The sequence below is a fragment of the Pleurodeles waltl genome, chromosome 11, assembly GCF_031143425.1.
Source record: "Pleurodeles waltl isolate 20211129_DDA chromosome 11, aPleWal1.hap1.20221129, whole genome shotgun sequence".
In the NCBI taxonomy this organism is placed as follows: domain Eukaryota; kingdom Metazoa; phylum Chordata; class Amphibia; order Caudata; family Salamandridae; genus Pleurodeles; species Pleurodeles waltl.
In genome coordinates this window covers 361,027,780-361,043,538 of record NC_090450.1, presented here as the reverse complement: position 1 = coordinate 361,043,538, position 15,759 = coordinate 361,027,780, and the positions used below count along the sequence as shown (strand labels likewise).

Sequence of the window (15,759 nt, the reverse complement as noted above, 5' to 3'; positions counted from 1 at the left end):
GCCCATGCCTGCACAATGTTAGCATTTAAGTGCAAGTTGCACCAACCAGTCCACTTGCCTCTCAATCAAGAGGTGGAGATTTTGTAATCTCTCCATTTGTGTGTTAGCCAGTCAGATAATGCAATTTTCTTTAGTTTCACAAACATGTGGGTGGGTGTATCAGTATCATCAATAACTATGATCCAAAAATTGATCTTCAATGCCTCCTCACCACCAACAAAAGAAAAAGAAGGAATGAATAACAGAGTTTCAACACGGTTCAACGGGGAGAAGGGGATATCATGCATTTTAGAAGTACCTAACACCAATGGTCTCTACTTTGATAACAAGCTGATACATTTTACATCATCCTGTACGCTGTCTAGCATGGAATCTTTACCATCTCATTTGGCACCAAATGAAGTGATAGGTGGATGAACATTTATTTGAGTGCAACCACTGAATAGAGAGGACATGTAAACATGTAATTCCTTCACAGCTATCATTAAATGCTACATTTATGGTGCCTAAGCCTGCATAGTTGTGCCTTAGGGAGTAAATTCAAAACAGAGATAAATAAGGAGTCAATTTCCAGTCTTTAATATTAAGATCTTAACCAAGTGTGCATCATCTCTCCCCCCCACCCCCCCCCCCCCCCGGCCTGATGACTCCTCAGCAAAACACAGACGCTTCTATGTCCTTTATCATTCACTTGCTCCTGGATCTCCTGACTACTTCATCCTTCAACACTTCTGATTCACAGCAGCACCTCGTGCAACCGCACCTACGGTCAAGGTCGAAGTGAAACCTTGAGAATTCCAACGGCAAATGTCAGGAAGGACGAAGTAAGGTTCAATAAATACCAACTAAATGCGATCAGCAAGCAATTATTTTGACATATGTCTCCATCACTGCCAACATTGTTAATTTTAGATATCATTTTTATCAAACCACAATATGTGCATGTTATTGGGAAACTGGATCTCCTTGACTTACTTGTTGTGCTTCCAGACATCTGAATGATGCACTTAGACTCACGGCCCATTTCCCTGGAGTTGAAGGGACGCACACGCACAGCCACTTTCACAGATGCTCCAGCCATCCTTAAACTTCACAGATTTCTGTTGCTTTTAGCTCGCTTGATGTCACAGGAACAGTCTTAACAGAATAAAGAAAATGTAAAGAGATTAACAAAAGAAAAAGTTCCTCATAGGATTCAAGAAAGACTTTGAAGTACATCAGTCAAAAAAAAGGACAAGTTCTAGGACACAAACCGTAAGTGTGTTTGAGCATATGAGAGAGAGAGAAAGTGTGTGTGCGTGAATGTGTGTTGTGCGGTCAATGTTGTCTTTTTAAATGGAGGCACAGTGGCTGCTTATTTTTTTTTTATTATATTCATGATTAACTTTGATCTTAATGGTACTTCTGAATGTGCCACAGAAGAGCCTTATGTGCCAAAGCTTGGACATTCATGTGCCAGTCAATATCAAATTTAGGTGAACATGTAGGCATCCAGAACAACTAGCGAAAGTTGTAAGGTAGGTATACAAAGGTATGATCACTGCATTATTTCCACCCTCAATCATATTGCATCCTCCTACTTCTGAACTAAAATCTCCTACCTGTACATCAACACTTGTCAACGCTCTTCGGGCACTATTGTTTCCAAAATTACTCTTTTCTAATCTCCTTCACACATCAAACACAATCCCTACTCACAGCTGACCGTTCAACACTTTTTCATAACAAAAACGCCAACCAATAGGTCTATCTTTTACCTTTTTCTAAAGCACCCTGCATAAAGTTTGCTTTCTCTCTTTAAGGGGTTATGTGTAGCGTACTAAGAGTACTACCTTTCACACACATTTGGTTTTTAATACATATATTGAAACTTTTTTTTAAGACTGTTTGAAAATCAGTTTAACTCTACCAATAAATATAAATTACATACGAGTGGACCTGAGAGTAAATGTGTGTATTTGTAGCAGTGTACACAGTATCTTTGATGATTATTGTGGAATGTAATTATGTGAGTGAAACTCTAAGGCCCAGATTTAAGAACGCCTAGCTCCTAGCTCCTCCATGTGGCACTTTAGCGTAATTTTTTTTTTACGCTAATGTTGCCCAATGAGGCAAAAATCACCGCACCTGATTTACAAAGTGGTGCAATGCATGCATTGCGTCACTTTGTAACCCCTTGCACAACATTATGCCTGTGGCAGGCAGAAGGGCAGATTTTAGAGACCTTAGCAGCTCTGTGCACTATATTAGCGTCTTTGTTTATGCTAATGTGGCACCAATGAGACCAAAATCACCACCAATTTTACAAAGTGGCGCAGTGCATGCATTGTGCCACTTTGTAACCCTTTGTGCTACATTATGGCTGCGCCAGGCATAATGTATGCAAAAGGGGGCGTTCCCCCGTTAGGGGGGGTGGGGGGGAAATGGCGCAAAGAAATCCAAGAGCTTTCTTTGCATCATTTATTTGGGCACTTTTAACGCCTGTTCAGAGCAGGCGTTAAAAGAAGGCACACCATTGTTTACAATGGGCCTCAATGGGCTTTGCAGGATTAGCTTCAAAACGTTTGACGCTAGTCCTGCAAAGCTCCGAACTAGCCTAAAAAATATTGACACTAGTTCCCTAACTATCACCATGGTTGGTGCAGCGCCACTTTTCTTAAATCTGCCCCTAAGTGTATTTTAGGAGGTGCCCAAACAGGCCGAAATTCAGTTAACTTGTATGCAACACATATTGGTTTAAATCAATTGAAGTGGTTCACACACCAGCTACATTGGTTGAACTTTGAAGCATTCTGGATGTGCCTTTCGGTGGTACAACACATGTTCACACATTTTATTGGTTTGCATGCATTATACTGGTTGGCACACATTAATATTGGTTTGAAAAATCAATATGTTTGTTAATACAGAAGTCAACTATTCGGACACCATTAAAGAACATTGTTTTATGTGAGAGAACACACAGCTTAATGTGTGTGTTTTTAAACACAACACTCTTGTAATATACAGGTTTGTATCTGTAATATAACTGTTTGAAAGCAATATATGCTGGTTTACATTCAAAATGTACAGGAACACTTGATTGTTTGGATCCAATGCATAATGTAGTGGTTCATTCTTGAAATACACTGGTTTGTTATCTGCAATACATTGTTTGTAAAGTACAACCTATTGATTTGAAATTATTACATGCTGATTGCAAATTTGATACACTGGTTCACGTGCATAATATACTGGTTGGCAAACATAATGGCATGGTTCAAATGTAGTTTATTGGTTTAAATGCACAACCATTTGGTTTGAAATCATAACTTGTTGATTGAAATGCACCATGTACTGATTTTCATGGATCACCTGCTGATTTGCATTTTTACTATACTGATTAAAATGAATAAAGTTAGAAATAGGATCTCTAGCTGGCAGTCAGTTTACACCCTGTCCAAGTAGGGACCCTCACTCTAGTCAGGATAAAGGAGTCACACACCTAAGATAACCTCTGCTCACCCCCTCGGTAGCTTGGCACAAGCAGTCAGGTTTATCTCAGAGGCAATGTGTTAAGTATTTGTTCCCACCACATATAGTAACACAGTGAAAATGCCCCAAATGGACACCACACCAGTTTAGACAAGTAGCTGATATTTATCTAAATAAAACAAGACCAAAACAACAAAACTCCGACATACACAAAGATATGAATTTTCAAAGCAAAGATAATCTTAGTCTATAGAAATAGTTGTTTTAGCACAAAGTATTTGGTAAGCTTAAAAAATAAAGCCATAGGGGCAAAAGTGAGTCAGAAAAGGAAGCAATGCTTCAAGCCCCTACTTGCAAGTGATGCAGTGTGTCTATTCTTTCCCCCGTGTAGGCGATGCATCAGTTCTGTCCCCGCAGGAGAGCGATGCATTGATTTCTGGGCAAGCAGCCTCGGGACCATGCGGTGATGTTGATGTTTTGGTGCCTGGGGACGATGCGTGGAAAATCCAGATGCATGGCAATGGTGGAGCAGCACTGAGCTGGTGATGTGTTGATTTCTGCAGCCGCAATACAGGTGCTGCTTCGATTTTACAGCTACTCGGCGGGTGCTGCGCCGATTTTACAGCCACAGTGTGGGTGCTGCATTGATTTTTCTGCCACTCGGCTCTGGTGCGTTCATTTTCACTCAGGTTTTACCAGTTTCCTCTTCCAAGGGCCCAGGGACTGAAAGTGGCACCACTTAGCAGGTCAGGTGAATAAGCAAGCAAGCCCAGGTGCTAGCAGATAAAGTACTAGATGTCCCTGAAACTTCTTGACAGGAGGCAAGCTCAGTCTAAACTCTTGAAGAAACTTCACAAGCAGGATACAGAGCAAAGTCCAGTCTTTGTTCTCTCCAAAGCAGAAGCGGCAATTGCAGGCCAACCCAGCAAAACACACACAACAAAGGTACAGTACTCCTCCACACACCTCTTCAGCTCTTCTCCTTGGCAGAGGTTTCTTTTGTTCCAGAAGTGTTTTAAAAGTCTGGGGTTTTGGTCCACTACTTATACCCATTTCTGCCCTTGAAGTAGGCAAAGATTAAAAGAAAGTCTCTGGTGTTCACAAGATCCTGCCTTGCCAAGGCCTGGCTCCATGCACACTCCAGAGGGGTGGAGACGATGTTGAATTTGTGGTTTATGACTGTGTTAGCGAGCAGGGCCATGTAGTTGTTGAAGAGTGTGTGGCTCAGGAGGATCCCCGAGGAATTCCCAAGTTGATCTCAGTCCGTTGTGAGGTGAACGGTTGGAGCCTGACTCCGTGGGTGCGGCCGGTGAGGGAGAAGCGGATGCATTCTAAGTCTTTGCTGCTGATGCCGGTGTCATGCAGTCTGGTGCAGAGGGTGTGGTGGGAGGTGGTGTCTAAGGTGGCAAGGAGGTCCAGTAGGATGAGGGATGAGGTTTCACCTCGGTCGAGGAGAGTGCAGTTGTTTGTTGTTACGAGAAGTGCAGTCTCCCTGCTGTAGTTGCTTTTGAAGCCCACTTGGGAGAGATCCAAGATGTGGTTGGTTTCGATAAATTTGGTGAGTTGGGCGTTGATGGCTTTCTTTAGGACTTTGGTCGGGAAGGGGAGCAGCAAGATTGGTCTGGAGTTCTTGAACTCCGTTGGGTTGGCAGAGGGTTTCTTAAGCAATAGGTTGATTTCCATGTGCTTTCAGTCTTCTGGGAAGGTGGCAGACTTGATGGAGCAGTTGCTAGTGTGGCATAGTTTGGAGGCAATGGTGGTGCTGGCTTGGTTGAAGATCTGATGTGGGTTGGGGTCAGAGGGGGCACTGGAGGGGGTGGTTTTCATGGACTTCAGGGTGTCATCCATGGAAAGGGTGACCATTTGTGCAGAGTTGGCTAGGTGCTGGATCATTTGGGTGCGGTGGTTGCGGGGGTGGGAGGGTCATGGGTGGCGAAACTGCAGTAGATGTCTAAAATCGTGCGGTGGAAGAAGGTGGCGAGGTTGTCGCAGAGGTCTTGGGCTGGGGGATGTCTGTGGAGTCTGTGCCTAGTTTGGTAAATTCTTTGATCACTGTGAAGTTCTTTGTTGTTGTGTGCATTGGCGTTGATGTGTTCTTGGATGTCGTTTTCTTAGTGATTCTGATGAGGTGGTTGTGAGTCGTGACAGCAGTTTTGCAGGCTGCATGGACTGCAGGGGACTTGCTGCTCCTCCATCTTTTCTCAAGCCATTTGCAGGTGTTTTTGGACTTTTGAAGGGCAGGGGAGAACCATCTGGCTTTCTTGCGGGGCTGCTTCTCGGAGGGTTTCTTAAGAAGGGCCAGAGGTCCAGTGGTGGAGGTTCCATGCTGATGCATTGGTCTCTATGGTGACCGGAGGTAGAGACTGGCAGAGGGCAGTGGTGAGTTGGTCATCAGAGACTTTGTTCCAGCTTCCATTTGTATCCAACAAGGGCTCCATGACATTGGATACCTTCTTACCAAGGGTCTGCTGAAATGGATTTGCTTCTGCAGAGAAACTAAGCCAAACAAGCCTGTTTCTTCAGTCAGTTGAAGTTGCACCTTTGCCAGATCGGCTCTGCTGATTGGTCCCATTCCAAGACCAGCTGAAAGTCAGAATTGTTCTAAGCTCCAAAACTTTGAAAGAATAAGTCCCTTTTCCTCAGCTCGTCACCTAAGGCTCCCAGACTTCAATAGAGACTTTTGGAACTTAATGGCTTGGTCCAGTAAAGGCCTTGATCAGGGTCCCATGCAGATCTAGTTGAGACTGGGCAACTGGCAATCCAGGAAAAAGTGGTTCTTCAGCTTTTTATGTTCCTGTACCCACATTAGAGGTCAGCCCACTGAACCTTGGAGTCTACTTCTTTGTCCTGGGTACAAGACTGAGCATATCCAATCCTTCAGAGCTCCTCTCAGGTTACAGCAAGCACAGTCCAGTCCTCTTCTAATCTCCCACAGGCCCAGAAAGTGTTCTGAGGAGGGTGCCTTGAGGTCCTACATTTATAGGCTGCACAAGCCAGTGAATATAAGGTGACTCCTGGCTATTCCATAACCAATAGAGCAAATGTTCCCAGAGGAAACCCTATCCACTTTTCCAGCAGTTCATCTTTGCCCTACTGCAGTCAATTCCGCAGTGCACCTTATTCCTCAAATTCAAGAGTGGGGAGCCATTAATCTTTTGTGTAGAGCCTATGTGTTTACCCAGAGGTGTGGCAAGGGAAATGAGGAGTCCCCCTTCCTGTGCCCACTCCATACTGGTTTTAGAGTCAGTTTCTCTCCCACTGGGCTTAGAACCAACCTGGCTACTGTGGGTCTGGGTGAGGAACAAAGGCTTGCCTTCTTCTGGGTCTCACTTTACATCTACTTGTGCATGGGCAGCTTGGTCCCTTTCGACTTATTGAAGTTTCTGGGCCCAATCCAATGCTCCTATCTGCAAGGAGAAAACCAATACCACCCAACATCAAGGCTATTGAAAGCCAAAAGGGCCAGACCATTGTCTCTGCTGTGGGAGCAGGGCTCACACTTTATTGTCAGGGAATGGCTAATGTTAATTCAACTAACTGAGGCTTAGGAAGGAAAAATATAACTTTCCAAAAAATACCTATTCCAAATATTGAATACAAATCTAACTTTATCAAGGGATTAGAGTTTTATTAAATATGAAAACCTAGCTGTTTCCTGTCAAACGTTACAGATTAAAGTTTATATTCTGCACTTTGATATTTTCCAGGATCCGGCCACAGCCCTGCCAGCTAAAATAACTTTTAAGGGAGAGTCACTGGAAGAACATGCCAACTTTAATTTCATACATGTTCCACTTGTAAATATCAGGCACCCTACCTTATGGACAACAAGTTTTACCTAGGGGTGACATTAATATTCAAAAGCTGGATTTGCACCCATTATAAAAGGTTTTTGACAGATTTGACAGCAGGTTTTTAGGCTGCTGTAGTAAGACTATACATGGTAGACCTGAAGCTATGTTTTACAGGCCAAATCCTTGGATGGGACAATGGCCCAGATTTATGACAAAGTGGCGCAGTGCAGTGCCAAAAATAGAAGCGCTGCGCCACTTTTGAAATGCAGAGATGCACCATATTGACAGGAATACAGCACACCGCTGCATTTCCCCCTGCGACAGCACTGAATTAAGCAGCTTGCACTAATGCAGGCATCCTTGCACCATAGTGCAAGGGTGTGTGCATTTAGGGGATAGATTGTTTCTGTGCAGGAAGGTGTCCCTTCCTGCACAGAAACAAACTAAATTGGTGATTTAGCACTTCTATGTGTGCTGCAGAATGCAGCACACATAGAAGTACCAAAGTGTCATTTTGTAATGACTGTTTATGTGCAGGAAAGGACACCTTTTTGCACATAAACGATCATCCATGGCATTTTGCTTCTTCTATGTGTGCTGCAGAAATGCAGTAGACATAGGAAAAGTAAAAAACGAGGAGGAATAAAAGCATTTCTCCTTGTTTTGACATGCTAAAGCCACCCCTGGGGTGGCACTAGTTTTTGGCGCTGCCACAGATTGACAATTTCTCGTAAATCTGGGGCAGCGTCAAAGGCAATGGCTGTTGTGATGGAACGCCCACTGCAACATCCATTGCACGTCTCACTGAGGCAGAAATCTGCATCAGAGGGGCCCATATTTATAAAGCTAAAGTGCACATAGACCTTAGTGCAACAAAACAGATAAGGTACAATTTGGTGGCAAATCATCCCAAAGATGGTCATTGCCATAAGGTCCTGCTCATGAAATATTCTGTTTTCTAAACATTACTTACTGATTTCCGTGCACAACATACAGAGACATAATTTTTGTATGCCCAGTGCGTACCATTTGCTATTTCCGAAATCATGGTGGTTAATGAACAGCAAACACTTTGGTTTAAGATGGTTTTACATAAAAGCCTGTGCGTTATGCATTGGTTTGCTCTCACTACACTATGGTTTGACTCAACAGTTTTGAGGAGGTGGAGACAATGACAGGAATTACAAGATCTCTGGAAGGTCTGTTCAGTAAATCCTTTGAGAGGCCACTTCATGTGAAACTGAGAAACACTTGATGTTAGACTCCAGAGGGAAATATATTGGATCTTTTAATCGGGTTATCTGTTCATGACTGCAAGGTTAGGTTTCTAAAAGTAACGTTTTACATTTTAAACTTTTTGTTTGCCCACTTGAAATGCGATTTAGCGGATTGTAAAATAATTAGCATTTAGACATTATTTTAGAGTGTAGTGTATGTTACCATGACTTGCAACCGAGCCGAATTCAGATAGATATTGCTCGAAAACAGCTTCAAATGCCTGCCCCACTCAAAATGTTTTTATAGAAAACAAATTGCTTGGCTAACAACTTATCAGTGTTTCGGTATCGTGGGCTATTGTGTGGTTTTAAGGGCTAGCATAATAAATACATTATGAGTGTCTTGATACCAGCGAGCATCAGGACCCTATGTTCTCCTGAAACAAAACAAAACCTAAACTTTCGCAAGTCTAGTGAACTGACTGGAAAGGACCTATGTAGCACCCATCTTTTAAAATTGAAAAAAGTTTTTATATTATTTTATTAAAACGTTAAATATTTACAGTTCTCTTGGAGCTGTATTATAGAATGATATCTGGGGGCACCACAGACATGTGGGCCGGCCCTGCTTTATGCACCTCGAGAGCACTCTGGTATTATGAAAGGGGTCACAGATGCTTGCGCAGCACCTTCTGGTACACAGATTGTGCTGGCGTTAATTTTATGCGGACAATCGGGATGTAGCTTCAGGCAAATGAGGAAATCCTTCTCCATTGTACTCATGGCATATTACAGACCTAGCCCAGAAGCAAAGATTGTGAGGAGGTGTATTGACTGTGCGCCGGAAGGAAGTGACACAATCTTTGCGCCTTTCAAGGGAGGATTCTGGGAGGGACCACTAAAGTACTATCGTCACTCAGGGATCCCCTTTGAAATCCAGCCCAGGTTGCCGTCAGCAATAAAATACGAACCAGTGATTTCAAATAGCTGGTCCGCATTTCATTAGTGTGATGTTTCCAGAGTTGGTGCGAGTTTACACCTGCACTGGGAATAGTATAATTAATGTCAGAAGATTGCTCATATGTTCGTCTTCCCAGTTAGGATGGGCAGACATATAGCTATTAATTTTTTTTTACTGTCCAACACTGCTAGGGGCAAACCCTGCGGTAAGGGACAGTAAAAAACAAAATACCCTCCTTGCCATGGTGCAGGAGGCTGGCTATTTACGTAGTGTATGAAAAAGACATGCACTGTGCATAGAGTCAAAGCAACCCCAGATGTAAAAAGCAGACCACATAATGCTCTGTTTTTGTGGTAGTGTCGGTGAGCAGTTAGGCTTATCTTGGAGATGTGCTAAGCATTTGTTGTACTCACAGTACCAATAAATGTGTACACACTGAAAAGAATAACTCATTAATTTACAAACATACTTCAGATTTTTACAGAATTTTTAAAACCAAAATCATCAAGATTGGGTAAGTACTTTTCAAGTTATGATTTTTCAAAGTTTAGCAAAAATAGTCTTTTTGTGCGTAATTACGCACCATAGGAATAAAAAGGGAGACAGCTTTGAAAATGTATATAAAATATGGCAATGCTCTCACAAGTGTCACCTTCTATTTTTAGGTCCAGGTCTTCGAGATGTCCTGTGAGCCAGCAGGAGAAGTTTGGGTGGTTCCCAGGTCAGACAGGAGCAGCGGCTGAATTTCTTGGAGCTGCTGCAAAATGGAGAAGGGGACCCCTTGGAAAAACACTGCACAGGTGGACTTTAAGGAAGTATGGTGGGTCCCCTTGGAGTTTGGAGGTCTCAAGGGATTAGGGTCCCCTAGATCACAGCTGGTTTTCCAATGCAGGTGCCAGAGAGGCTGGGTGAAGTGTATATAGATCAGCCAAGGGTTGTGCATCAAGGAGTCTATAGAGTCAGGCGCAGGTCACTTTGAGGGTGGATTGCAGGTCAACAGGGCCACTCTGGCAGGTGGTCTTAGGTGTCCTGAAGTCTCTCGACTGGTGCATGCTTCTTGTCCTCTGAGATGGCCGAGTGGACTTTTCTTCTGGGTGCCCGACTCTGGGGTTCCAACTTGAGGTTGCAGTACCACAAATCTTGGCACACCCGCAGGGTTTTTCCTTCAGGTCAACAAGTGTAATAGGGTCTGGCTGCTGGGTCTGGTACCTTGGTCAGTGGCTAGTCAGCGAACTGAATTTCACTGGTTTCTTGCCTGCTGGGTGCAGGGAGTGATGCTTTCACTCTGGAGGAAGATGTTTGATGATTTTCAGAAGGCTGGAGGTCCTTTGGGGTTTCTTAGAGTCCATCTGATGTCCAGATGACCCTCAACGGTGATTGTCGAGAGCTGGGTGCAGCAGGCAGGGATTGGTACCTTTTTCTTCTTGCAACAGAACTGCTGTTCTCGAACCCTGGGTCTTCTTTCTCACTGGTCTTCTTGTGTCCATCAAATCTGATCTGCAGGTCTAGGGATGCCCACTAAATACTGCATGTAGGAGGCTGGACTGGCTTGTAGTGAGTACCAAGGGGTACTTGCACCTTGCACCAGGCCCAGTTATCCCTTATTAGTGTATAGGGTGTCTAGCAGCTTAGGCTGATAGATAATGGTAGCTTAGCAGAGCAGCTTAGGCTGAACTAGGAGACGTGTGAAGCTACTACAGTACCACTTAGTGTCATATGCACAATATCATAAGAAAACACAATACACAGTTATACTAAAAATAAAGGTACTTTATTTTTATGACAATATGCCAAAGTATCTTAGAGTGTACCCTCAGTGAGAGGATAGGAAATATACACAAGATATATATACACAAGATATATATACACAATAGCAAAAATATGCAGTATAGTCTTAGAAAACAGTGCAAACAATGTATAGTTACAATAGGATGCAATGGGGAAACATAGGGATAGGGGCAACACAAACCATATACTCCAAAAGTGGAATGCGAACCACGAATGGACCCCAAACCTATGTGACCTTGTAGAGGGTCGCTGGGACTATTAGAAAATAGTGAGAGTTAGAAAAATAACCCTCCCCAAGACCCTGAAAAGTGAGTGCAAAGTGCACTAAAGTTCCCCTAAGGACAAAGAAGTCATGTTAGAGGAATAATGCAGGAAAGACACAAACCAGCAATGCAACAACTGTGGATTTCCAATCTAGGGTACCTGTGGAACAAGGGGACCAAGTCCAAAAGTCACAAGCAAGTCGGAGATGGGCAGATGCCCAGGAAATGCCAGCTGCGGGTGCAAAGAAGCTTCTACTGGACAGAAGAAGCTGAGGTTTCTGCAGGAACGAAAAGGGCTAGAGACTTCCCCTTTGGTGGACAGATCCCTCTCGCCTTGGAGAGTCGTGCAGAAGTGTTTTCCCGCCAGAAGGACGCCAACAAGCCTTGCTAGTTGCAAATCATGCGTTTGGCGTTTTTGGACGCTGCTGGGGCCCAGGAGGGACCAGGAGGTCGCAAATTGGACCTGAAGAGAGAGGGGACGTCGAGCAAGACAAAGAGCCCTCACTGAAGCAGGTAGCACCCGGAGAAGTGCCAGAAACAGGCACTACGAGGATGCGTGAAATGGTGCTCGCCGAAGTCGCACAAAGGAGTCCCACGTCGCCGGAGACCAACTTAGAAAGTCGTGCAATGCAGGTTAGAGTGCCGTGGACCCAGGCTTGGCTGTGCACAAAGGATTTCCGCCGGAAGTGCACAGGGGTCGGAGTAGCTGCAAAGTCGCGGTTCCCAGCAATGCAGCCCAGCGAGGTGAGGCAAGGACTTACCTCCACCAAACTTGGACTGAAGAGTCACTGGACTGTGGGGTCACTTGGACAGAGTCGCTGGATTCGAGGGACCTCGCTCGTCGTGCTGAGAGGAGACCCAAGGGACCGGTAATGCAGCTTTTTGGTTCCTGCGGTTGCAGGGGGAAGATTCCGTCGACCCACGGGAGATTTCTTCGGAGCTTCTGGTGCAGAGAGGAGGCAGACTACCCCCACAGCATGCACAAGCAGGAAAACAGTCGAGAAGGCGGCAGGATCAGCGTTACAGAGTTGCAGTAGTCGTCTTTGCTACTATGTTGCAGGTTTGCAGGCTTCCAGCGCGGTCAGCAGTCGATTCCTTATCAGAAGGTGAAGAGAGAGATGCAGAGGAACTCGGCTGAGCTCATGCATTCGTTATCTAAAGTTTCCCCAGAGACAGAGACCCTAAATAGCCAGAAAAGAGGGTTTGGCTACCTAGGAGAGAGGATAGGCTAACACCACCTGAAGGAGCCTATCAGCAGGAGTCTCTGACGTCACCTGGTGGCACTGGCCACTCAGAGCAGTCCAGTGTGCCAGCAGCACCTCTGTTTCCAAGATGGCAGAGGTCTGGAGCACACTGGAGGAGCTCTGGACACCTCCCAGGGGAGGTGCAGGTCAGGGGAGTGGTCACTCCCCTTTCCTTTGTCCAGTTTCGCGCCAGAGCAGGGGCTAAGGGGTCCCTGAACCGGTGTAGACTGGCTTATGCAGAATTGGGCACATCTGTGCCCAACAAAGCATTTCCAGAGGCTGGGGGAGGCTACTCCTCCCCTGCCTTCACACCATTTTCCAAAGGGAGAGGGTGTCACACCCTCTCTCAGAGGAAGTTCTTTGTTCTGCCATCCTGGGCCAGGCCTGGCTGGGCCCCAGGAGGGCAGATGCCTGTATGAGGGGTTGGCAGCAGCAGCAGCTGCAGTGAAACCCCAGGAAGGGCAGTTTGGCAGTACCAGGGTCTGTGCTACAGACCACTGGGATCATGGGATTGTGCCAACTATGCCAGGATGGCATAGAGGGGGCAATTCCATGATCATAGACATGTTACATGGCCATATTCGGAGTTACCATTGTGAAGCTACATATAGGTAGTGACCTATATGTAGTGCACGCGTGTAATGGTGTCCCCGCACTCACAAAGTTCAGGGAATTGGCCCTGAACAATGTGGGGGCACCTTGGCTAGTGCCAGGGTGCCCTCACACTAAGTAACTTTGCACCTAACCTTTACCAGGTAAAGGTTAGACATATAGGTGACTTATAAGTTACTTAAGTGCAGTGTAAAATGGCTGTGAAATAACGTGGACGTTATTTCACTCAGGCTGCAGTGGCAGGCCTGTGTAAGAATTGTCAGAGCTCCCTATGGGTGGCAAAAGAAATGCTGCAGCCCATAGGGATCTCCTGGAACCCCAATACCCTGGGTACCTCAGTACCATATACTAGGGAATTATAAGGGTGTTCCAGTAAGCCAATGTGAATTGGTAAAATTGGTCACTAGCCTGTTAGTGACAATTTAAAAGTAATGAGAGAGCATAACCACTGAGGTTCTGGTTAGCAGAGCCTCAGTGAGACAGTTAGGCACCACACAGGGAACACATACATGCACACCTATGAGCACTGGAGCCCTGTGTGACAGGGTCCCAGTGACACATACATATACGCCACAACCTTATGAGCACTGGGGTCCTGACTAGCAGGGTCCCAGTGACACATAACAAACATACTGAAAACATAGTGTTTTCACTATGAGCACTGGGGCCTAGCCATCAGGATCCCAGTGAGACAGTGAAAACAGTGACAAACATCCTGACATACACTCACAAACAGGCCAAAAGTGGGGGTAACAAGGCTAGAAAGAGGCTACTTTCTCACACTGCATTTAGAGGGCATTAAGCAAACTGCCTGGTAACGGCCAATGGGTCACCTATCTTAATGTGGCTAAACCCACTATGTGACCACTTCCTGTGGAAGAGGTCACATCCCTAATTCTGATTGGCTATTTTCATACCATCGAAGATAGAGGAAAATGAAATGGCATGGTCACCTTATCTTACACACCTGGGTGGGGGGGTGCAGGATGAGGGGAGCCACTCCTCCTACTCAGACTACATTATCCTACTGGTTTTCCCTCTCAAAGTGGAGGAAAAACCATTGGGCAGCCATCTGCTGCTAGCAGCAAAGTCAGAGGTCAGAGGCCCGCACATGGCCTGGTCTTCGTCCAGGCTGCGGAGGGCGAATCCAAACTGATGCACTTCCTGGCGCGAAAGAAATACAGCGAGTCCAAACTTATGCACCTCCTGACGTGAAAGAAATACAGCAAGCGCGGCTTCCCGCCGCAAAGAGACCTGGGGGTTGTGGTCCTGTGCCCCTCCATCCCCTGTCAGCGCATCAAGCAAAGGGTATTCTGAGCTGCTCTGTGATCCAAGATCCAAGTTCTGTGCCTTGCTGTCCTCCTAAGAGAGATGCAGACACTTATCCCCCAGATGGTAATCAGTGAGGGGCGCAGGAAGGCTCCTATCTCACTGGCTTCTATTTAAGGTCCTCAGTGGGGGCACAGGAGAGAGGAAAGCTTCAGTGCTCACACACGCTCCATTTAGGGATGCTCCTTTTAGGGGTGCTGGGGAGGGAGGGAAGCAGAGGGAGGGAGCAAGGAAGCAGCAGGGAAGCAAGGGGGCGGGAGCGTAGAGGACCCCTAACCACTCCACGCTCTACCAGCACCACCTACAAGCACCATGCCACCCTAGCACCGATGCTGCCACTGCCAGGACAACACCTCACCTCCTGCCAAGCTGCTCTGCTCGGGGTTGCTGCGATTACCGCGGCTCCGGACGGCTCTGGCTCTGACACCAGGCTTCAGTCCGACGGAATTTCTGACCTGAAGACGCCCACCCTGGGGCCGCCACAGCTCTCCTTGTGGCTCCTTGCAGCTCTCACTGCTCTCTCAGAACTCGGCACTCAATCAATTCACAAACTCTCTTTTTCCGATCTTGAGCTCGGTGCTGCCTCCCCCTGCCCTTGCGCCTGAGAGTTCATATATCATTTCCATTTACCTTTCCTTTTGGGATAACAGTTGTGTTTCATTGGTTTTCGTATGGTGAGCAAGTGGTGCTCTCTGGGTATGTCGGCAGCTGGTGGGGCTGTGTTTTGTGTGGGCAACCGGAGGGGGTGTCCCTAGTAACAGCCGGAGGGGCTGTGCCAGTCTTGTACCCAGCCAAATGGGTGGGGTGACCGTTTTTGTGGGCAACTTGAGGGGTGGTCCCTATTTATGGCTGGAGGATCTGTGACAGTCATGTCCCCAGCTGGTGGGGCTGGGGCGTGTGTTTGTCCGGACAACCGGAGGGGTTGTCCTTGGTCGCAGCCAGAAGGGTTGACACAGTTGTCTGCCCAGCTGGTGGGGCTTGGGGAGAGATCTTGCCGGGAGGGGTGGTAGCCATCTGCCCCAGTTCAGCAGGTAGGTGGTGCTCTGCTGGTTTGCCTGCCACCACCTCAGACTGGTC

General features: G+C 46.2%; 1 protein-coding gene across 3 annotated transcripts in view; it reads right to left on the bottom strand.

Moving 5' to 3' along the window:
* KIF1A (kinesin family member 1A) overlaps nucleotides 1-15,759 on the bottom strand; it is a 3,950,406-nt gene that overhangs the window by 3,759,999 nt on the left and 174,648 nt on the right. For all 3 annotated transcript variants that reach the window (XM_069213666.1, XM_069213667.1, XM_069213668.1), the window contains exon 3: nucleotides 976-1,137. In XM_069213666.1, coding sequence (XP_069069767.1) covers nucleotides 976-1,081 — 106 coding nt within the window. In that variant the 5' untranslated portion in view covers nucleotides 1,082-1,137. The remainder of the gene's footprint in view (nucleotides 1-975; nucleotides 1,138-15,759) is intronic.